At 42.7% G+C, this 24,827-nt stretch overlaps 1 protein-coding gene across 5 annotated transcripts in view; it reads right to left on the bottom strand.

Annotated features, from left to right (window-relative positions):
- Positions 1 to 24,827, bottom strand: part of LOC120314631 (solute carrier family 2, facilitated glucose transporter member 11-like) — a 68,672-nt gene that overhangs the window by 5,616 nt on the left and 38,229 nt on the right. For 3 of the 5 annotated variants that reach the window (XM_039357919.1, XM_039357915.1, XM_039357917.1), the window contains 8 exons: positions 24,022 to 24,233; positions 23,709 to 23,833; positions 23,462 to 23,591; positions 22,794 to 22,942; positions 11,331 to 11,515; positions 8,913 to 9,023; positions 8,271 to 8,372; positions 2,242 to 2,317 (listed from right to left, as the gene is read on the bottom strand). In XM_039357919.1, the coding sequence (XP_039213853.1) occupies positions 2,242 to 2,317; positions 8,271 to 8,372; positions 8,913 to 9,023; positions 11,331 to 11,515; positions 22,794 to 22,942; positions 23,462 to 23,591; positions 23,709 to 23,833; positions 24,022 to 24,233 (1,090 nt within the window). The remainder of the gene's footprint in view (positions 1 to 2,241; positions 2,318 to 8,270; positions 8,373 to 8,912; positions 9,024 to 11,330; positions 11,516 to 22,793; positions 22,943 to 23,461; positions 23,592 to 23,708; positions 23,834 to 24,021; positions 24,234 to 24,827) is intronic. The other 2 variants (XM_039357916.1, XM_039357918.1) reach the window with 2 other exon arrangements.

Genomic DNA, 24,827 nt, shown 5'->3' with positions numbered 1-24,827 from the left:
ACCTGTTGCAGAAAAGGACTGGAAAAAACTCCAATCATATTTATCAGAACAAGAAGCAAAGTTGTTGCTGTTTAGGAAACAGGAATGCACAGGTATCAGATGAGAAATATGTCACTTGGCAATTGTTCAAAGAAAAAGAACCTTGGATATTGAAGATGAGGCAAATTCAAGACATGAAATCACGGGCATGAACAGTTCCATTTTGTTTAAATGGACAAGATTGAAGGGAGGTCTGACCAGGCCCTTCAAATATTGGAAAGGATGTCACACAAAAGATCTCAGAACAAAAGTATAACTTATAGCAGTGGTGGCGAACCTATGGCAAGGGTGCCAGAGGTGGCATTCAGAGCCCTCTGTGGGCACGTGCACCATCGCCCCAGTCCTAGGCCTTCAGCTGGGTTTTATAAAACCTTTTTGCTTTAGGCCTCCACCGCCATGTGCAAAAAAAAAAAGTTCAATTAGTCAATTTCAACTTCTCGTGGGAAAAAAGATCTTGCAAAGTTGGAATTGATTGATTGAACTTTTTAGTCCCACACAGTCTGCCATTACCACCGCAGCCATGCCCACTAATTGGCCACACCCAGCCAATGGGCCACACCCACCCGGCACTCAACGATGCATAAGTGGGTTTTGGGTTGCAGTTTGGGCACTCGGTCTCTAAAAGGTTCGCCATCACTGACTTATAGGAAAGTAGGTTCTGGTTGAATGTCAGGAAAAAAGCTCTTTGAGGTGAGGCAGGAGAACCCCTGCCAAAGAAGGTGGAAGCCTTCCCTTTATTCAGGGACTGAGTAGCAGCCATTTGTCATTTGCAAAATAAAGTAAGAAACAAAAAAGTCAAGGAAATGATTGGTCACCTAGTAGAAGATGGCAAGGAGGTGATGAGCAGAAGGAAGAAAGCAGAACTGCTTAATTCATTCTTTGCATCTCTTTTTACACAAAAGGGGAAAAAATAGTCCAACCTATCAAAAACAATACTGTAAAAGACAGAATAGGAAGGCAAGTCAAAATAGGCAAGAAGATAAAGCAACACCTGTCCTCCCTAGATGAGTTCATATCACCAGGACCAGTTGGATGACATCCCAGATGTCATCCAACTCGGAAGAAGGAGCTGGCAGATGTGATCTTAGAACCACTGAATGAAATCTTTCAAAGATCCTAGACCTAGAGCATAAGAGGACTGTCAGAGGACTGGAAAGAGCAGATGTGGTTCCAACATTCAAAAAAGGCAACAAAGTCAGTCCTTGAAACCACAGACCAGTCAGTCAGACATCAAGACCTAGGAAGATCCTGGAAAAGATAATCAAGCAATGGATCTGCAACCACCTAAAAACAAACAAGTTATTACTATAACAAGTTATTGCTAGAACATGGTTGTTAAAAACAGATCATGCCAAACAAATCTTATTGCATTCTTTGACAAACTGATTGACAAAATTAGTAGATAAGGGAAACGTTATGGACCTAATATGTTTGGACTTCAGTAAGCATTTGACAAAGTACACCACAGATTATATTTGGGGTAGACAGTACTACCACCATATAGCTTCTAAACTGGATGACCAAATGTACTCAGCAAGTCGTCCTCAATGGAATTGCATCTACATGGAGGGAACCATGCAGTGGAATACCCCAAGGTTTTGTCTTAGGCCCACTACTCTTCAATATCTTCATAAATGCTCTAGTTGAGAGATTAGAAGGAGAACTCATTGAATATGCAGATGACACCAAGCTGGGGGAAATTACTAACACTTTGGAAGACAGGCTAAAGATCCAGAAGGACCTTGAGAGATTTGAACATGATGTAGGTTACATCAACAGAGGGATAGTTTCAAGATCACGTGAAGTGATAGTACCATTTTATACTGCACTAGTGAGACCACATTTTGAATACTGCATCAAACCACATGATGAACAACTGAGAAAACTAGGTATGTCTACTCTAACAAAAGGAAAACCTAGGGCTGATAATGAGAGCAGTTTTCCAGTACTTGAGGGGCTACTGAGAAGAGGGAGTCAACCTATTCTCCAAAGCACCCAGGGCAGGACAAGATATAATAGGTGGAAAAAGCTGTGGGTGCTCTAGTTTATCACTAGAGGTTTTCAAGAAGAGAATGAAGAGACATTTGTCCAGAATTATATAGAGTCTCCAGCCATGGGCAGGGGGTTGGACTAGAAGACTTCTAAAGTCCCTTCCAAACCTATTATTCATGGCTTCTCCATATTTGATTTCACTATACTCACATGGACCACTTCCATAGAAAGTTATGAAGAGGAAGATGAGGACGATGCTGCTGTATGAAATCCAAGGAGACTGATCCTAAAAGGGAGGAACAAGAGCAGGTGGGATTAAAGTGAGGGCCCACTGTCAGCAAACCAAAATTAGACCAGACATTGTCCCCTCCTGTACTTTTGCAGTCTGTGTGTGGAGGGGACTCTTGAAATAGGAAACCCAAATTATTCAGCTTACAATGGATTTAGCTGCTGCTATGATAGCGGTTCTAGCAATAGAAAATCTTAACAACTCCTATGGAGTATTAGCAGTCAATGTCGCTGTGAATTAGCAGACCTCCATCCCTCCCCATCATCTCATTCCTTTCAGGACAATCAACTCTGTGATTCAAAGAAAAGAAATTGCAAATATGAAGCCAGAGAAATTGCACAGCAAAAAGAAGGTATCATAATGGAAATTGTTTTGTCCTACATGCTTATGGAGATTCTCAGTTGTCCAGCTCATAGTTGTCCCAAAGTTTTTATGCTGCAGTATATGTTTCTGGGCCTTTCTCGCCTTTCTTTCACCCTGTACAGGCACCACCTCGTTCATTGATAAGCTCAACTTTATCTCCTCTTTCTTTTTCAGAATCTCATCAACTCCATCCTAACAATCATTTTTTCAGGCTTCTCTTCACTTCTCCATACAAGGGCAATTCGGAAATAAATCTCCATTTGGTTATCAATGACAGACTTTTATTATATACATTAGAAAACTACAACATTACATTACTTTTTGACATAATCGCCATTCAAACTTGTCGTAATGTCTTACAAGGTTTGAAATTCCTATCGTGAACCAACACCACACCGGAAGTCATCAGGCCCTGACGCTTGTTTTGGATGGCTTGTCTGAGTTTTCGTAATGCACAGTAGATATCCGAACTGATAGTCAAACCATGCTCCATGAACTTCACTAACCGTACTCCTTTGGCATCTTCACATTTGGCGGGATTTTCTATGGCACTACTTCCTGTGTGGTGTTGATTCATGATAATGCTCACTCCCACACCACTAGACATTCCCAAGAACTTTTGAAGCAGTTCTGTTTTGTCTTTGATCACCTCCCCCATACCCAGATTTGGCACTGAGTGACTATGACTAAGGAATTTCAAACCTTGTAAGACATTATGACAAGTGCCTCAGTTTGAATGGCGATTATGTCAAAAAGTCATGTTGTAGTTTTTTTAATGTGTATAATAAAAGTTCTGTATCTGTGTGTGTCATTGATAACCAAACGGAGGTTTATTTCCAAATTGCCCTCATATATTTGTGTTGCAATCCAATTCCTCATTTATCTTAACACACATTCTGTTGTATTCCACCTGATTCCTTCTACACTCATTCATGCTTGGCTGTATCTCTTCTAGTATTTCCATTATGACTGCTTTGAACTTTTTTAAAAATTTCTCCTAATATACCCAGTTCTCACCCCCTTTTAATAACATGAAGAGAACACGCTTTTATCTCACTCATCAAGCAATTCCATATTTCTGGAAAATGTACCATAATATAAACCTAAGTCACTTTATCATATACTACTCTACTCTTTCTGTCTCTCTGTACAAGGAGAGCTAGGTTACTTTATGAAGCTAAAAAATTACATTTTCAGACTAGCAAATTTGATTGACAGACATAAGTTTTTGTAAGTTTTCTTTGTCCTATTCACACATTTTTCAGGTCTGCATAGCCCACTCCCCAGTTTTAAGCTGCCCTCCATCCCCCAAATTTGTTTCTGATCCCTTCTTATATTCTTCTAGTCAGAAATCTGATGAAGGTCTTTCTGAGGACACATAACAGAGTGACTCCTTGCTGTTTCTGCACTCATTTGTCTGTTTTCTCTTTCTTCCAGAGAAAAGGAACTGTCAGAGAAAAGGAACTGCAGATTTCATCCATGCCAGTTGCATAAGCTATGCCATAAGTGACCCATAATCATAATTTATCTTTTCTCCAATCTTGATCTGTAGACTTATCATTTTTCTCAGCATTTCACCAAATTGATGGCTTCTTTTTCATCTATTCTTCCTTGGACACTTCACAGCCTTTGCTTCAATTCCACTCCTCAACATAACCCCATCATTTCCAATCAGATTTGAAAAATATGCTTCCCATCCCAAACCAGTTCCTTGCCTTCACTTCTTGTTTAGCAATGAAGATACACATCAGATATGGATACCTATTAATTCATTAATTATATACCAAAATACAGGGAAATTGCAGATTAAGGTAGCCCCCAGACTTCAGACTTGGAGTTTATGCCACTGTCAGAATCCAATTATATTTCATCTCTAGTTATCGACTATGGAAAACCCCATTTCTGCCTTCTCTGGATTCTGTCATACTACGAAAGGGAAGGGGGATGAGCAAAGGGGTTTTATGGCTCTCACTTCCTTTGTTACAACTTCAAAGGGAATGAATGTGGATATCACCAAAAGGACTAATCATAACAATAGGGCCCATCAGCTTTCATCTACTCTTCTCTGAAGTCTCCCTTCTGCCGGCCGTGAGGAAAAAGGAGGTGGAAATGTAACGCCTGGGATTGTTGCTGGAAGGATGGTGGGGTGGGGTGGGGCTGCTGGGGACCCCTTGAAACCTTGAATGGGAGGGCTTGGGTCCCAGGTCCTGTCTAGAATGCCTGCAACCATTTTTTCTTAATAAAGATGCCTGTTAGAAGAAATATTCCAAGAGTTCTGTCTTCTTAAGAAGCAAAATGGGGTGGGTCCTTACAGCCACCAAAATCCTAGCTACAAAAGCCGACATCCCTGCCCATGAAAGTAGGACTGTGTTGAACAGGAATCAGCCACCTGAAGGCCTTTGGAGGCATCTGAATCTTTGGCCACAGAGGGCCATCACAATGGAAAACCCTGGGGAGGGGGCTTCATACATGTCAAAAACATGTTCATTCCCATAGGGGAAAAATAACTCTCCTCTTACAAATTCCAGGGATAGCCTGAAAATATATTAGAATCCGAGAAACTGAAACTCTGTTTCAAAGACTCTGATAAATTGAAAGATAAAAAGGATAGTACAAAAAATGGAAAGATAAGTAATATCAGCAGATAGCCCGAATCTGGAAAGATGACGTCAAGAAAACAAAGGCTCAGAATGAACAAAGACTTGCAAGCAAAGGCAAACAAAATTTTAAAAAGTTTCTTTCAACATATTTATAATAAGAGAAAAGTCAAGGAAACAGTCAGCCCATTAAAGAGAGAAGATGGCAAGGAAGTAACAGGCAGTAGAGAAAAAGCAGAGCAGTTTAACTCATTTTTTGCATCAGTCTTTATGCAAAAAGCAACTATAGTCCAGCCTACCAAAAACATGACTGTAAAAGACAGTTTAGAAATAAAAATAAACAAGAAAATGGTAAGAGAACACTTGTCTGACTTGATGAATATAAATCACCAAGATCTGATAGATTACCTCTTAGTTTTCTGAAGGAGCTGGCAGATGTTATTTCAGAAACATTGTGCCAAATCTTTCAAAAATCTTGGAAAACTGGGGAACTATCTGAGGATTGGAAAGGAGCTGTTGTGCTTCCCATCTTCAAAAAAGGGAAATAAAAACAAACCCAGGAAACTACAGAACAATCAGCCTAACATCAATACCTGGAAAAATACTGGAAAAGATAAACTCAGATCTGCAAATATCTAGAAACAAATAAAATTATAACTAGAAGCCAGCACAGGTCTGTTAAAAACATATCATGCCAAGCCAAACTTATTTCATTTTTTAGAATAGAATAGAACAGAATAAAACTGGAAGGAACCTTGGAGATCTTCTAGTCCAATCCCCTGCTCAAGCAGGAGAACTTATACCATCTCAGACAAGTGACTGTCCAGTCTCTTCTTAAAAATCTCCTGTGATGGAGCACAAGCTGCTCCACTGGTTAATTGTCCTCACTGTTAGGAACTTTCTCCTTAAATCCAGGTTGCTTTTGTCTTTGATCAGTTTCCATCCAAGTACAAATTAGGTGAAACCTGGCTCAAAAACAGTAACTGTGAGAGGGACCTTGGAGTCCTAGTAGACAATCACTTAATTATGAACCAGCAGTGTGTGGCAGCAACCAAAAAAGCGAATACAATCTTTGGTTGTATAAACAGAGGCTTATAATCAAAATCACATGAAGTATTAATAGCGCTTTATAAAACTTTAGTAAGATCACATCTGGAATATTGCATCTAGTTTTGGTCACCACATACAAAAAAGAAGTTGAGACTTTGGAAAAAATGCAGGGAAGTGCAACTAAGATGATCAAAGGCCTGGAGACTAAAACATATGAAGAATGGTTGAAGGATATGAACATGGATATTCTGGAGAAGAGAAGGACTAGGGGTGACATAGTAGCGATGTTCCTGCCAGAATCCATTCCTATTTCATTTCTACATATCCCCTCTGACCTAAAAACAAATCTCACCTTCCCCTGGGTTCTGCCATACTCCCAAGGGGGAGAGAGAATGTGCCTGTGGGGTTATTGCTTTCCCTTTCTCTATTCGCTACAATGTAACAATTTGCTTCCTGCACTGTATCTCTCTCTGAACTTTCTTCTTCCTAACCTGTCAGCTAGGAAAGGGGGGGGGAAGAAAGAAATAGAACCTCCAGAGCCTGGCTTATTTCTCCATTCTTAAAAGGAGGTGTGAAGAGCTGCTTGAACATCGCACTACAACCGGAGCTCGATCAATGTTATCTCCCCTTTCCCACAATGGACTTAACACCTGGGGATTGGCTGGTTTGAACCGTCCAGATGAACTGTGAGGTGGGGTTTGCTTGGGGACACTTTAAAGTATCGCTTTGCAAAGGAAACCCTCAGATCCTGTCTATTATGCCTGCTATCAACTACTTTTAATTAAAGTTCCTGTTGGAAGAAACTGTCTCCAAGAGTTCTGCTTTCTTAAGATGTGGGATTGAAGTGAATCCTTCCAGTTCCAGTATTTGAGGAGCTGCCACAAAGAGGAGGGGGTCAACTTATTTTCCAAAGCATCAGAAGGCAAGACAAGAAACAGTGGATGAAAACTAATCAAGGAGAGAAGCAACCTGGAATTAAGGAGAAACTTCCTAACAGTGAGAAGATTAATCAGTGGAACAGCTTGCCTTCAGACATTGTGGGTGCTCTATCACTGGAGGTTTTTAAGAAGAGACTAGACAGCTACTTGTCTTAAGTGGTACAGTGTCTCCTCCTTGAGTAGAGGGTTAGACTAGAAAACCTCCAAGGTGCCTTCCAGCTCTATTCTGATTCTGATTCTCTCTTCTGCCCTATTCTGAATTTGAGTTTGAATTTTAGTGAAACCTTAATTTCTAGCACAAACTTTTTTTTAGCTCATCTTGTCAGAACCCTATATTTTCATATCATAACATCCTCAGTTCTCCCATTCTCCTGGGGTAGGGGGAGTTGCGGGGCCCCTGCTGTGCTAACACGGGCAGAGGGAAGAAGCTGTGGAGACCTAACAACCTTGAGAAAAGGCGCTTTATCGGTTCTTTCCCACAGTGAGTTTGATTGCCTGTTTGAACCGACCAGATGGAAGTTGGGGTGGAGTTTCGATTGTTCCTTTAACCTATTGATTCAGATGGAAAAACCTCAGATCCTGCCTAGCTCTCCTGCTGTCTGTACCTTCCATTAAATGTTCCTGTTTCAAGAGTTCTGCTTTCTTGGTAAGAGAAAGGAGGCAGGTCCTTACAAGTTTTTTAAATTGTTAATGCATTTCCATCTATTTATTTTGATAATCAGCAGATGACAAGACTAAAAAAAGACTATACAAACAGACACACAAACACACACACACATATAAAACAGTGTTAGTATAATTAAAATTTAGATAAAAATAAACATTAAAATGAAAAAAACTAGTATCTGTTGAGTAAAAACCTTTGTGTCATTTTGTGGCAAGTGGGACAATAAACAGAAGCCTTCTAATACTGTGGTTAGAGAAATGTGAATTAAAATGAAAGAATTGCCCAAAAGGTATTGATCCACAGAGCCAGGAAGTAGCCAGGTGGGACTTGCTTACCTGGAGAGACAGAGTGAGGACGAGGAGAGCCAATGTGAGGGCCATCATCCCAAACCCGCCGCACAGCAGAACTCTCCGGCCTAGGCGGTCAATGATGGAGCTCTGAGGGCAAAAGAGATGGTCACTCCAAACAGAAGCTCACCCCAAAGGACCCTGACAGGCCACATGCGCACTTGCGCAGGAGGAGGTGAGTGAGCCTGATCTGACTTTGTTGTCACCTTCTGCCTTGACTTCTGATTGACATTTATTTATTTATTTATTTATTTATTTATTTATTTATGAGACTTATATACCGCTTTAAGTGCAAGCACTCTCTAAGCGGTGTACACCAGTAAGCAATGTATATATATATTTACATTGCCCCCAACAATCTGGGTCCTCATTTTACCTACCCCGGAAGGATGGAAGGCTGAGTCAGCCTTGAGCCGGTGAGATTTGAACCGCTGACCTGCTGAACACAGTCAGCTAAAGTGGCCTGCAGTACTGCACTCTAACTGCTGCGCCACCTCAGCTCAGACATCCATCTGGAGGAGAGGATGCCAACCCACCAGGGCCTTGATCCAGCTGCTGCCACCTGATTGCATGGCCTTTTTTCTTTGCAACTGATGGTGCAAAATGAGTGAGCAACTCATCTGTACTTACGCACAGGAGCACAGAGGCAAATTCGCAGAGACCAATGCCCAGAGTGACATAAGGGATGACCAGCTCTTCCAGCCTGGCAGTGCGGAAAACTTCAAAAGCATAGAAGTATATCTGGAAGGCAGAGCAAGGGGAATCATGGACTGCAGGTTTTCAAGATGAAGGTTTTATGTATATAGTGGACAAGAGCTGCAGACTTTCAAGTTCCATTGTTGCATTTTGTGCTTGTTTTTAGCTTGTCATTATCATCATCAAGTCTTCCTTTTAGGGTGGCAGTTGTCTCATGTTGCTGAATGGCAAAACTTTTCCTCAGGGCTGGTTTTCCTTTTCCTTTTGGCAAACTGTTCATTACAATGTAAAAGTTGAACATGCCTGAACTCAGAAGTTAGACAGTCACAGCCTAAAAGCTTCCCCATCAGAGTTCTAGAAAATCAATATGTACCCCAAGAAGTCCAAATTAAGTCCTCTCTTCCTACTCACTCTGCCCCCATCTTAAATAGCTACCTATTTTTGTCTCCATCACTTAAGTGTGGGGGGGAGGGGCTGATCTCCCCAGAAATGTCTTTCTTGGTTTTCTAACCCCTTTGGGGCCTTTTGGCTTGAGGCATTTAGTGGAATTGTCCAGCAGATGAGACCAGGCTGTGGGACAATTTCCATTGAAAAGGATTGGTCTCAACCAGCCCATGTCTTATTATAAGCACCTAATGGGTAGTGGCCAAAGTCTGGTTTATTACTCCCTAACTGTAACCCTAAACCAGCAGCATCCGTGATGCCTTTATCAACTTTGATATAGAGATACAAAAATAGTAACTCCAAAGAATATGTGTACTATTCTGAAAGTCACAGAACCTTCTCAATAATAGATAAGTTTTGATTTCTAAGAAGCTTACTATAGGTACCAATAAAATGGAGATACTACCAAAACCTTTTTCAGGTTAATATGGAAGAGGAAGGGTAGAACTTACAGATGGAGGCTAAAAAAAAATTAAGAACTAAAAGAATCTAAAATAATATTTTGGGATTAATTTAAATAAAGGCATGGAAATAAGGACATTGTGAAATGCAAGTAAGCCTTTAGGAGATGACAATTTGTACAGCAAAATGGTAAATTGAAAAGACAAAGAGAAGAGAAATATTTAAAAGGGAATAAAAATAAAATAGGAGGAATCAAAGAGGCATCCAGGAAGAAAAAGTATTTTTAAAAAAAACCTTTCACAAACTTTCCATGTTAACAATTAAAGAAATGGAACTAAAAATGTAATTTGCAAAATTTTGAGAAAGCAAATAAGCTGGGAAAATGGCTAACTTATAAAGTGAGAAAAAAGTGAGAAGAAAATGATATTAAAATTACAAAATGGGAATGTTATGGTTATGATAATGCTATGGTTACGGTTATGATAATGCAAATATGTAAACAAGGGGCTCAGTAGCTCAGCAGTTAAAGATGCTGAGCTAGTTAGCTGGGAAGCTTATAGCCCGGGTTTGAGATCTGAGCACCACATGATGGGGGGGGGGCGTTCTTGCCCCAGCTCCTGCCCACCTAGCAGTTCGAAAGCACCCAAACGTGAGTGAATAAAAAGATACCACTGATGGGAAGGTAACAGCGTTCCATGTGTATAGTCATGTTGGTCATGACCCCAAATGGGTCACCAGACAAGGCTGACTCCCTCAGCTAAGAAACAGAGATGACCACCTCCCTTTACCTTTAAATATGCAAATAATGCTCTATCAGTATTACACAAAACTTTAGAGAGAAGAAATTCCCCTGGCAAAAATAAATATTTAAATAAATATTTACCAAAGTTAATGACTAAAGCAGCTGATGAATGGACCTATAATAATAATAATAAAGGAAATCTATGAGAAAAGTCTGGGAAAGCTCCTGGCCAGAAGGATTGCCAGCTTCCTATTACAAATATTTTGAAGATCAACTATTACAAATGACAAATTTAAAAAATGACAAATTCAATTCTGGATTGAAGAAGGATACAAGAAAGTTGGACAGATGCAAATATAGCACTAATTCTTAAAGAAGGTCAAGACCTGATCTTATTTTTAAAAATATACCATCTTATTACCATCAATAAAGAACTAGACAACCCATGCACCTGTAGGTCATTGTTTGGATAAAGGATTAAATACCACTATAATAAGAGTTAGGGACAAAAACTAATTTGAAAAGGATGTGTGAAAATATATTGATCTGAAATAGGTTTTGGGGGTCTTTGGTTAGAAATGGAAATACAAAAAAATTAGTAACGGTCTTGTTGAATGCCAAATTGCACAATTCCTCTCTTCCTTCTTTGTATGAAGCGCAAAGAGGAAGGCACAATCATATTGGTCTTGTCTACAAATAGCAACATCAAAAAAGGGAACGAAAGGTCACTTTCTTAGCTGATTCCAAATAGTATTCTACTCAACTGCACCCAGGCCACAGAGCTGCAAACTTGTGACCAGCAGAATGGAGATAAGCAATGGCCATCGCAAGCTGCGCTGCTTCATCACTTCCCAGATACTCAGGTTCTTGGAGCCAGCAATAGTCATCTCTTTCAGTGCCTCCTCGATTTCCATTTGCTGATGTCTTTCACCCCAGAGGTCTTTCATTGCTGGGAAGGAGAGAAGATGTAAATCGCCCCCTCCCTAAAAATCACATTTAGCTGAGCCAATGAGAGAAATTTCTGTACTCATTTTTCACCCAACTAGGCAAAGATTTCCCCTCCCCATTAGGGAAATTTAGGGTAAGAGATGAGTACCTGAGCTGGAGGATAGGGTTAAATGTGTCATCCATTTGGAATCATTGCACAGCCACAAGAGACCCAAGTTCAGCCCCCCGTGAATTCCATTTATCTTTATCTAGAGCCAGTTTGGTTTGGCCATTAGTAGACCAGATATTTGTGTATAAGTAGCTGTCAGAATCCAATTATATTTCATCTCTAGTTATCAATTATAAAAAAACCCATTTCTGCCTTCTATGGATTCTGCCATATGATGAAGGGAAGGGGGTGAACAAAGGGGCTTTATGGCCCTCACTTCCTTCGGTACACTTCAAAGGAACTGGTTGTGTGTATTGCCAAAAGAGCTAACCATAAGAATGGGGCTATTACCTTTCATGTAGTTTCTTTGAAATCCCCATCCAGCCGGCAGTAAGAAAAAGGGGGTGGGAATGTAATGCCTGAGACTGTCACTGGAAGAGGGGGGTGATTGGGTGGGGCTACTGGGGAACCTCTTAAAACCTTGAATGGGAGAGCTTGGACCCCAAGTCCTGTCTAGAATGCCTGCAATGATTTTCTCTTAATAAAGGATGCCTGTTGGAAGAATTATTCCAAGAGTTCTGTCTTCTTAAGATGCAAAGTGGGGTGGGTCCTTACATTAGACAGGACTTTGCAAAATTAATCCACCTGGAAGGGAGATCCTTGCCGGGGGATTTTGCAAAAAATTACCATGTCAGACAATGGAGCAAGAAAGGGGGAAAACTCCCTGGAAAGAGAGCCGCTAACCCAATTGGAACCTTGCCAGATGTTGGGATCCGAGAGGTCAGATTCCTCAGGAGAAGAAGTGGTGGAGACACGGGACCACAAGCCTCACTGGTCAATGGGTGTTGGAAAGAAAAGTGAGTGGGGAAAGGAATCAAGAAAGGTGACCCTGAGAAGGGGGCCCAAGCAACCAGAATGGAAGCAGGAGATGGAGAAATCCCTGCACGCAAGTGAAGAGGGAGAAATCTGGGCACCATACTCAGACTGGATCCTAGAGAAAGCTATTGACCTGATGAAGAGAACACTCAGCTGCCTAGGAGAGGAGAATCCTGAGCCCTACGGCCACCCCAGCTCCTGGAGCCGCAAAGGGAGAGACACCGAGGGGGAAGTGGAACCTGCAGCCCCAGGGACATCTGCTGATCCAGTAGTCCCCACTCCCTACCGAACTACAGATGGCAATCTGGATGGAAGACACTATCACCAACAACGGAGGCACCGATCCATTCCAAGATGTCCGCCGTTGGAGGTGAAATTCAAAGGGGAGCCAATACACTTGGGGTTTTTCCTAACCCAAGTCCTCAGCTACATGGAGGAATACGGGCGGGACATCCCCAGCAACAAAGCCCGCATCCGGATCATGCAATCTGCCTTGGACGGACTGGCTGCAGATTGGGTGGTGAACTTGCACGACTCCAATGCCCCAGAACTCAACGACTTCAACCGTTTCATGTCCTCTCTGAGAAGACGATTTGAAGACACCCTGGCTGATCGTAAAGCCCGCGAAAGGATAAAAACGATGAGGCAAGGCAAACACCCAGTGGCTGAATATACACAAGAATTCCAGGCCATTGCCAGCAAACTGAACTGGCCAGAAGACATCCTCCTTAGTCATTTCAAAGACGGACTAAATTATGACCTATATGACGCTTGCCTGCCCCAAGGGGACCCACACCAACTTGAGGAAGGGTACATCTTGGCAGAGGAAGCAGAGATCGACATATTGAAGAGACACCGCCGAGGAAAACAATGGAGCCGCCCCCCGCCTGAGCTGACACATGAACCAGTGAAACCATTGGCTACAGCCAAGAAACAAATGGGGTGTTTCAAGTGCGGAAGAGAAGGGAATCAAGCTGTAGAATGCCGCTTCAAAGCCCCCCAGCACAACCCAGACAGATCCCCAATCAGCAAATCCGGAAAGTCTTCAGCTAAGCCAAAAGAAACTGCCATGAGAATGATGGAAATTGTAGAACCCCCCACCTCTGCTCATCAGGGGGAAAGAACTCCAGCCTACACTGCAGGGCGTGTGGACGCCTCAGATGACAGCTCAGAGGGCAAACCCCTGGTAAGTGGATGCATCGCACCCATCTTCAAGACAGTGACTATATTAATTCCCCCCATGCCCGAAGCCGTGAAGGTGAAAGCCTTAATAGACTCTGGCTGCACCCGCTGCCTCATTAGCCCGACACTAGTGGGGAATCCCCCCTTTATGGATTACTGCCTTGTCGTGGCGAAGGGGCTTGCGTAACTCAATGAAGCTATAAGCTATGCCGTGCAGGGCCACCCAAGACGGACAGGTTATAGCAGAGAGTTCTGACAAAATGTGATCCACTGGAGAAGGAAATGGCAAACCACTCCAGTATCTTTGCCATGAAAACCCCATGGACAGTACTAAAAGGAAAAAAGATATGACGCTGGAAGATGAGCCCCTCAGGTCGGAAGGTGTCCAATATGCTACTGGGGAAGAGCAGAGGGCTAGTACTAGTAGCGCCAGAAAGAATGAAGCGACTGGGCCAAAGCCGAAAGGACGCTCAGCTGTGGATATATCTGGTGGTGAAAGGAAAGTCCGATGCTGTAAAGATTTTTTCTCCATAGGAACCTGGAATGTAAGATCCATGAATCAAGGCAAGCTAGACGTAGTCAAAAAAGAGATGACAAGAATGAACATCGACATCTTAGGAATCAGCGAACTAAAATGGACAGGAATGGGTGAATTTAACTCAGATGACCATCAGGTATACTACTGTGGGCAAGAATCCCTCAGAAGAAATGGAGTAGCCTTCATAGTCAATAAAAGAATAGGAAAAGCAATACTGGGATACAATCCCCAAAATGACAGAATGATCTCAATTCGAATCCAAGGCAAACCATTCAATATCACAGTAGTCCAAATCTATGCCCCAACCACTGGTGCTGAAGAGGATGAAATTGACCGGTTCTATGAAGCCCTACAGCACCTTATAGAATTAACACCAAAAAATGATGTCCTTATCATCATGGGGGATTGGAATGCTAAGGTAGGAAGCCAAAAGATAACCGGAATAACAGGCAAGTTTGGCCTTGGAGAACAAAATGAAGCAGGGCACAGGCTAATAGAATTTTGTCAAGAGAATACGATGGTCATAACAAACACTCTTTTCCAACAACCCAAGAGACGGCTCTACACATGGACATCACCAGACGGTCAACATAGAAATCAGATTGACTATGTACTCTGCAGCCAAAGATGGAGAAGCTCTATACAGTCAGTAAAAACAAGACCAGGAGCTGACTGTGGCTCAGATCATGAGCTTCTCGTTGCAAAATTTAGGCTTAAATTGAAAAAAGTAGGGAAAAGCACTAGGCCACTCAGGTATGAACTAAATCATATTCCTGATGAATATACAGTAGAGGTGACAAATAGATTTAAGGAACTGGATCTGATAGACAGAGTGCCTGAAGAACTATGGATGGAAGTTCGCAACATTGTACAAGAGGTAGCAACTAAAACCATCCCAAAGAAAAAGAAATGCAAGAAAGCAAAATGGCTGTCTGAGGAAGCTTTGCAAATAGCTGAGGAAAGAAGGGAAGCGAAAGGCAAAGGAGAAAGAGAAAGATACACCCAATTGAATGCAGAATTCCAGAGAGTAGCTAGAAGAGATAAGAATGCCTTCTTAAATGAACAGTGCAAAGAAATAGAAGAAAACAACAGAATAGGGAGGACCAGAGATCTCTTCAAGAAAATTGGAGATATGAAGGGAACGTTTCATGCAAAGATGGGCATGATAAAGGACCAAAATGGCAGAGACCTAACAGAGGCAGAAGAGATTAAGAAGAGATGGCAAAACTACACAGAAGAACTATACAAGAATGAGCTTAACATCCCAGATAACCACAATGAGATGGTCATTGACCTCGAACCAGACATCCTAGAATGTGAAGTGAAATGGGCCTTAGAAAATCTGAGCAACAACAAAGCTAGTGGAGGTGACAGTATTCCAGCTGAGCTATTCAAAATCTTAAAAGACGATGCAGTAAAAGTGCTACACTCAATTTGCCAGCAAATTTGGAAAACTCAACAGTGGCCACAGGATTGGAAAAGGTCAGTTTACATTCCAATTCCAAAGAAAGGCAATGCCAAAGAATGTTCAAACTATCGCACCATTGCACTCATTTCACATGCTAGTAAAGTTATGCTTAAAATCCTACAAGCTAGACTCCAGCAGTATGTGGATCGAGAACTACCAGAAGTACAGGCAGGATTTCGAAGAGGCAGAGGAACTAGAGATCAAATTGCCAACATACGATGGATCATGGAGAAAGCTAGGGAGTTCCAGAAAAACATCTACTTCTGCTTCATTGACTATGCTAAAGCCTTTGATTGTGTGGATCACAACAAATTGTGGCAAGTTCTTAAAGAGATGGGAGTACCAGACCATCTCATTTGTCTCTTGAGAAACCTATATGCGGGTCAAGAAGCAACAGTGAGAACCGAACACGGAACCACTGATTGGTTCAAAATTGGAAAAGGAGTCCGGCAAGGCTGTATACTGTCGCCCTGCCTATTTAACTTATATGCAGAGCACATCATGAGAAAGGCAGGGCTAGATGAATCAAAAGTTGGAATTAAGATTGCCGGGAGAAATATCAACAACCTAAGATATGCAGATGATACCACTCTAATGGCAGAAAGTGAAGAGGAACTAAAGAGCCTCTTGATGCGGGTGAAGAAGGAGAGTGCAAAAGTTGGCTTGAAACTCAACATTAAGAAAACCAAAATCATGGCATCCGGCCCTCTCAATTCCTGGCAAATAGATGGGGAAGAAATGGAGGTAGTGACAGATTTTATTTTTCTGGGCTCCAAGATCACCTCAGATGGGGACTGCAGCCAAGAAATTAAAAGACGCTTGCTCCTGGGGAGGAAAGCTATGGCAAATCTAGACAGCATTCTAAAAAGCAGAGACATCACCCTGCCAACAAAAGTGCGCATAGTCCAGGCCATGATTTTCCCAGTTGCAATGTATGGCTGTGAAAGTTGGACCATAAGAAAGGCTGAGCGCAAAAGAATTGAGGCCTTTGAACTGTGGTGCTGGAGAAGACTCCTGCGAGTCCCTTGGACTGCAAGGCGTTCAAACCGGTCGGTCCTAGAAGAGATCAACCCCGACTGCTCTTTAGAAGGCCAGATCCTGAAGTTGAAACTCAAGTACTTTGGCCACCTAATGAGAAGGAAGGATTCACTGGAGAAGAGCCTAATGCTGGGAAAGATTGAGGGCAATAGAAGAAGGGGACGACAGAGAATGAGATGGCTGGATGGAGTCACTGAAGCAGTAGGTGTGAATTTAAATGGACTCCAGAAGATGGTAGAGGACAGGAAGACCTGGAGGAATGTTGTCCATGGGGTCGCGATGGGTCGGACACGACTTCGCAATTAACAACATAACAAGTGGGGAATCTGGGCATTCCATCGAGGAGACTGGAAAAACCAATCTCATTTGGCCAGTTAGATGGCTCCACTAGCAAGGGGGGGGGGTGCCAGATACCCTAGCCACTCTACCAATATACTCCTCCCTGGGCATGCCCAATGATCCTAGGGATGGAATGGTTGAAAAAATGGAACCCCTGGGTAAATTGGAGGACGACAGAAATCAAATTCCCGAAGGGGGACCCTATGGACTTAAAACCCCAAGGGGGGCTAGCAGAATCAAGAATAGAAAAAGTATCCATGGGAGAGGAAAAGGGACTAACAGAAATACCAGAGGAATACAGAGACCTTGCTGACGTTTTCAGTGAGGAGAGGGCAGATGAGCTCCCTCCCACCGACCCACAGACTGTACCATTGAATTCAAGCCTGGGGCAAAACTCCCGAAGCCCAGATTATACTCCATGAGCCCAAAGGAGAAGGAGGAAATGGAAGGATTCATTAAAAAAAACCTAGAGAGAGGGTTCATTGAGCCAGCCAAGCCTAACGTGGCTGCCCCGGTCCTTTTTAGAGAGAAGAAGGATGGCTCTTTACGCTTATGTGTGGATTATAGGGCCCTGAATACAATCAGTGAAAGCAACCTATACCCTCTGCCCCTCATGAAAGACATGCTGTCACACCTCTCGAAAGGGAAATTTTTTTTTCTAAACTAGACCTAAGGGAAGCTTACTATCGCGTGAGAATTAAGGAAGGGGACGAATGGAAGACTGCATTTAACTGCCCCATGGGGTGCTACCAATTCAAAGTCTTGCCATTTGGATCACAAGGGGGCCCTGCAGTCTTTATGCAATTAATCAATGACGTTCTAAGGGAGCACCTGTTTAAGGGGGTCCTTGTTTACTTGGACGACATTCTTATCTTCACTGAAACAAAAGAGGAACATGTCAACCTTGTCAGAGCGGTTTTAAAGAAACTGCGAGCCGCCCACCTATATGCCAAACTCTCAAAATGCAAATTCCACCAGGAAAGGATAGACTACCTAGGTTATTGCATATCCCCCCAGGACATTGAAATGGACCCAGAGAAAGTCAGAGCAGTATTAGATTGGGCACCACCCCACACAAGAAAGCAACTACAAAGTTTCCTGGGCTTTGCAAACTTTTACCGCCAATTCATCCCCTCATTTGCCCAGATAGCCTCACTAACTTACTAAAAACGAAGGGAACATCCTCAGGAAAACCTAGCCAGCCACTAACATGGACAATGGAGTGCCAAGCAGCGTTTGAGAGACTAAAGAGACTTTTTTCTACCGAACCAGTACTAAGGCACCCAGACATGAACAAGCCCTTCATAATACAGGCAGATGCAAGTGATGTTGCAGTGGGGGCTGTTCTATTACAAGAAAACGATGATGGAGTATTGCAAACCTGTGCATATACATCCAAGAAACTCATGGAAACAGAACAGCGCTGGCCCGTATAGGAGAAGGAGGCATACGGGATACTTTGGGCATTACTCACGTGGTGACAGCTCCTGGAAGGCAACAAAATCCCCTTCCAGGTGTGGACTGATTACAAAAATTTGGAAGCCCTGAAAACGCCCAGGAAACTCAACCCCAAACAAGCCCGCTGGTCCCAGCATTTTCACCAGTTCCAATTTAAGCTCAAACACTTACCAGGGAGAAAGAACTTCCTGGCAGATGCATCTCGCATGCCCACAGACTCTAAACCAATATTGGCAGAGTCACAACTGGCAGCACCAGTAACCACAAGAACCCAAGGTAAATTAAAACCACAACTGGACAGCCAAACTGGAATTGAATTCAGAAAAAGTTTGGAAACAGACGAATGGTTCCAGAAAAACAAAAATGTGTGCACAATGAGAGACGGGTTGCCTTGGGTAGGGGAAAAGTTATATATACCAACAACCCAAAGAGTCACTTTCATACAGCTTTGCCATCACACAAAATCAGCAGGGCATTTTGGATTTGTAAAAACTTTACACTTAATTAAATGGCAATTTTGGTGGCCATCAATAAAAAAGGACATAGAAAGTTATGTGGCCAGCTGCCCAAAATGTGCGTCTGCAAAGAGGTTGCAAGGGAAATTGCCAGGAGTATTACAACCAGTGGCAAATCCCTCAGCCCCCTGGAGGGAAATAGCCATGGATTTTATAGTTGAATTGCCAGAAAACAATGGGAATACTGTTGTCTGGACGGTCACGGACTTGTTTTCCAAACAGGTGCACTTTATCCCTTGCCAAAAGATTCCCACTGCAAAGGCCTTAGCAAAACTTTTCGTCCAGCACATTTACAGATTACACGGGGCACCCCAACGCATCATCTCTGATAGGGGAGTGCAATTTACGTCTGCATTTGGAAGGAATTTTTATCCCTCTTAGGGACCACTCAGGGATTGACATCTAGCCATCACCCTCAGACAGATGGACAAACAGAACATTGTCATTCAGTACTTGAGCAATATTCGAGATGTTTTTTGAATTTTCAACAAAGTGATTGGACAGACTTACTCCCTTTTGTGGAAGTTGCCTACAATAATGCAGTCCACTCCAGCACAGGCTACACTCCTTTTCAAATAGCCAACAGTCAAAGTTTCAACCCCATGCCAGAATTAACCCCAGACAAACCAACGATCCCATCACTGAAAGAATGGATGGAACAATTACAAGACACCTGACTTATAAATTATAAAAAACCCCATTTCTGCTTCTATGGATTCTGCCATACAATGAAGGGAAGGGGGTGAACAAAGGGGCTTTATGGCCCTCACTTCCTTCAGTACACCTCAAAGGAATTGGTTGTGTGTATTGTCAAAAGAGTTAACCATATGAATGGGGCTATTACCTTTCATGTAGTTTCTTTGAAGTCCCCATCCAGCCGGCAGTAAGAAAAAGGGGGTGGGAATGTAATGCCTGAGACTGTCGCTGGAAGAGAGGGGTGATTGGGTGGGCTACTGGAGAACCCCTTAAAACCTTGAATGGGATTGCTTGGACCCCAAGTCCTGTCTAGAACGCCTGCAACCATTTTCTCTTAATAAAGGATGCCTGTTGGAAGAATTATTCCAAGAGTTCTGTCTTCTTAAGATGCAAAGTGGGGTGGGTCCTTACAGTAGCTGAATAAACTCCTGTTTCAGATTTCCTGTGCCTGACGTTTATAGAAATTGGAATTGATTTTTGAAATAGCATCATACTGGATGATTGGATTTTTTTTAAAAAAGCACACTTTATATGCTGTTACATTTGCTGAGATTTTGCACACCCTACAGTATTAATCAGATTAAAAACAATACGTCAAAACCATGACAAAATTTTAAAGAAAACTTCCTTGTACTTTTTGTAACTATATATCATCTGGCAAGTAGAGCTATATATTTGATACTGTGCCAAAATGGGTTTCATGTCATTCATGATAGGCCTCTTGGTTTTCAGCAGATTCACTTGCTTATCTTAAGCAATTTTGCCAAACCCTGGATAGGAAGTTCCCAAAAAACTAGAGGAGAACAAATATCGCCTCAATTTTCAAAAGGAGAAGAGAAAACTATAGGGATTGGTCAGTGAGTCACCAGGAATCAATGCTAACTTGAAGGCATCCAAAAAACAAAACAAAATCACCATCAAGCTCTGCTAAGGTCACTTTCACAACTGCAAAATCTATATGACCATTGGATGGCAGCAAAGAGTTAGAGTTTGCTCTCTGCTGCCATTTAGTGGTCATCTGGATTTTTGTAACTCCAAAAGGTTAGGTCTAGTTCTAGCTGTGTGGCAAAAAAATCAGATTTTTTTAGATTAATGGACTCAATTAAATCAACAATGTACAGAGATATAAGGAATTTGGCTTTTTGCACTGCAGCCTGTTAATGTTATTAGGACAATTCTCACAGATTTGGCCTCATGCTTTCTTTCCAGCATTTGGCAGTCCCAAACTCCCCCCTCCTCCTTTTTGTTTCTAGCAGAAGATGCTGTTATTTATTTCCTGCCCCCACCCTTAACCCAGATCTCCAGTTTCATTTGCAGAACCCCATTGCTCCAAACACTGAGACATTTTCAATACTAAAATTGTTATAAAAATACAACAATCTTTCATACTTTCTATTTTAGCCAAGGGGTCAGAGGGGCAAACAGAAATTGCTTTGCAGCCCCCCCCCCTTTCTGAATCACTGGCATCCATTGCCATCAATGGGGATTTTTTCTTTCCTGAAAAGCATTCCTGACAAACACTTTCAAATTTCCTCCTTAAAAACACAGTCAAGTTTGAGAAAAAAATTAAGAGAGTTGCTGTTCATAAACTGCAACAGCCCCCACAGGAAAAGCAAGTTAGCAATCATCATAATTTTTGGTCTCATCACCCAAATCCCAAATCCTTCCCTCTCTCTTCATGGCTTCACTGAATCATAGGTCCCTTTGTGCTTCTTTAAAGCAATTCCTGTCTCTCTGAGTCCTTCTTGTGCCAGAACCGAAGGCAGAAGCTGGGGTGTCAGTCATGCAAAATAAAGTGGAACCGTTACTTTTCTTCTTCAAAACTCTTTGGATGCAACCAACAATTCTATTTGCCTTTTTACAGCATGATCACAGTGATGGTTCTTAATAATTTTAATCAACAACTGTTAATTGTATTCCACAATATTTTATTGACATTATTACCAAGCAAGACATACCCCAAGATTGTGTATCTGATTTTTGTTTCCTAAGTAAAACCTATTTGTCTCTACAAAGTTTCATGCATGTTTTGTTGATTTCCATGATTAGGAAGAAATTCAAGACAATGTATTGACAGTACAGTAATAAGCAGTCCAAGTGAGAAGAAAGCAAACATAAGGAAAGCAGGGCTGCCTGAGAGTCCTTCCAGTCAACCCACCAACTGGGGCTGCTGAAGGACACCAATGTTCATGGTCGCCACTGAAAGGCTGTAGCTCAGGGGTCTTCAAACTTGGCCCTTTTATGACTTGTGGACTTCAACTCCCAGAATTCCTCAGCCAGTGTGCCTGGCTGAGGAATTCTGGCAGTTGAAGTCCACAAGTCATAAAAGGGCCAAGTTTGAAGACCTCTGCTGTAGCTGGTTCATCACCAAAGGTGGTAACAGTTGTCTTTTAAGTATCTCTTTTCTGGCATTTAATTTTTCCTTACCCATATCATCCATATTTATTAGTCACATTTATATGGCTGCCCATCTCATGGAAGATGGAATGGTTAGATGGCCACCCTTAGCTAATGTAAGGTCCCACCCCACTTTACATCTTAAGAAGACAGAACTCTTGGAATATCTCTTCCAATAGGCATCTTTATTAAGAGAAGATGGTTGCAGGAGGTCTACACAGGATCTGAGGGGCCAACCCCTACCATTCAAAGGTTTTAAGTGTTCCCAAGCAGCCCCCACCCCACCGTCCTTCCAGTGACAATCCCAGGCGTTACATTTCCACCCCCTTTTCCTCACAGCTGGCAGAAGGGAGACTTCAGAGAGTAGTAGATGAAAGGTGATGGTCATATTGTTATGGTCAGTCCTCTTGGTGAGATCCACATTCAGTCCCTTTGAAGTTTTAATGAAGGAAGTGAGAGCCATAAAACCCCTTTGCTCACCCCCCCTTCCCCTTCATAGTATGACAGAATCCAGAGAGGGCAGAAATGGGGTTTTCCATAGTCGATAACTAGAAATAAAATATAATTGGATTCTGACAGCTAAGCACAAAGAGGTTCTTTCCCACAGGGGAAGACATGTGTCACCTTTTCGGCAAGCGTCAGCATCCTTCCTTTGCAACAGCAGGTACGGGGGTGATTCTGGGAAGAATGGCAGCAGCAGCAGCTGCAGCAGGGCTGGGAAGCCACATAGGGCCAGCAGGAGGGGCCACAGGGCCTCAGTGCCTAAAAGGTCTCTGAGGAGACAGGAGGGAGAAGAAAGAGACACCATTATTCTTTCTGAAGGGATTGGATGACTGGAGGGAGGGTGCAGCAGAAGTCAAAGTGAAGGAGGCAAAGTCAGCACCATCTCTTTGACCAAAAAAAAAGCCAAAGGGCCCTTCCCACCATTGCAGCTTCAGTGGTGAAATTCAAATAGGTGAACAACCAGTTCTCTGTGTGGATGCCACTTCCGGAAGTCCATTCTAGGTCTAGGTAACAAAAAATTAGCTACCAGTTCTGCTGAAGTGGTGCGAACTGGCTGAATCCCACCACTGCACAGCTTGAACTGAGGACCCCTTGAGAGCCCTGAGAGGAGAACAGATTGTCCCTCAGAGGGAGTTTTCATATCAGTCTAAAAGGAAATGAGAAGACCGGCTCTCTCCTTGGCCGAGCAGTGGGAGAATTACAGCCCAGGGCAGACAAAATTGTTGGCCTTCAATGAGAATGGAGGGGGGAAGGGCAGAGCTGGAAGGGCTCCTGGGCAGTGAGCTCACCTTAAGCCCAGGATTTGCCCCAAAGCTTTTCCGAGGGAGAAAAACACTGCTGCTGTAGTGGTGGCCAAGCCTCGGAACTTCTTGGGGGAAATTTCACTGAGATAGGGCCCATGGATATTCAGGCAGAGTCCTTCAAGAGAAGAATCACAGGAATCAAAAGGTCTCCCCCCATGCCCATCTCTCCTCATCCAGGGGGTGCATTTGGCTTCCCCAAGGGTCAAAGCCCAGGCCCTCCTCTCCATCCTACCTGCACTAATGCCATAAAGGAAACGGCCAATCAGGATAATTTCAAAAGACCTGGCCATCTTACTGGAACCAACAAGAAGAGCTCCCACAATTATAATAAAATCGCTGCAAATGAAAGTTTTCTTTCTGAAATAAACCACAATCGGGTGTTAAACTCCAGCCACATGAGTATTTCCCACTATTGACTGATTTCTCTGGGACTCAAGTTCATTTCAAGGCTTTCAGTTCTAATTTAAAGTGAAGAGAGAGGGGAAAATGAGAACTCTCACAATTATATAGTCACAGACTTCAACATATGTGAGAAAATCTCACACCTATAAGACAAGGGGCCATCATGAAAACTTCCTCTTGAGGAAAAGCCATACTTTCCATATCTCATGGCCAGTGATCCACTCCATAAACAGCCCAGAAGACCCCCCAGGCAGTAGATAGAGATGATGAAGGACCACAGCACAGCCAGCCTGTCTGGCGAGAGAGCCACACCGTGTCGCTGCAGCCACGTCTCATTGATAAAACTCTTGATGTCCTGGGAAAACAAGGTAGGGTGTGTTCAGCTACCAGGCTGGTTGCAAATCTTGGAGCATAACACAACCTGAGTTAGTTTTTAATGTATTGGTTTATTATATGAAACTTGATAACCTGGATAGTTCATGAATGAGTATATTGTGTCAATACGGAAAATGGCTTAATTCAATAACAGGTTTTTTATTTTTTATTTATTGGTGACTTACGACAGCCCTAACAAATATAAGATACATTTGAGATTATACAATATAAAACACATTAAAAGATGCATTTCTTTGGAATGAGAAGTTCAAGCAATATTTTTCTATATGGTCTGTATCAGTGGTTCTCAACCTTTCTAATGCCGTGACCCCATAATACAGTTCCCCATGTTGTGGTGACCCCCAACCACTTATACATCACCGGGTGCCAGGGGCGTGGCCAAGTGGGTGTGGCTGAGTGGGCGTTGCCACCAAGTGGGCGTTGCCACCAAGTGGGCGTGGCAAGAAAAACAGCCCCGGTCACCATTAATGCTGTGCCGCACCGCTGCATGTATTTTAATGCATGTTTACCCTGCCTTTAAATGTGGGACCAAAATTTATAAAAAGTTAGTAAA

The sequence above is a fragment of the Crotalus tigris genome, unplaced genomic scaffold (assembly GCF_016545835.1).
Source record: "Crotalus tigris isolate CLP2741 ecotype Arizona unplaced genomic scaffold, ASM1654583v1 scf7180000018965.556698, whole genome shotgun sequence".
NCBI lineage: Eukaryota > Metazoa > Chordata > Lepidosauria > Squamata > Viperidae > Crotalus > Crotalus tigris.
Note: the sequence above shows the minus strand (reverse complement) of the source record. Positions and strands in the feature narration are given on the sequence as shown.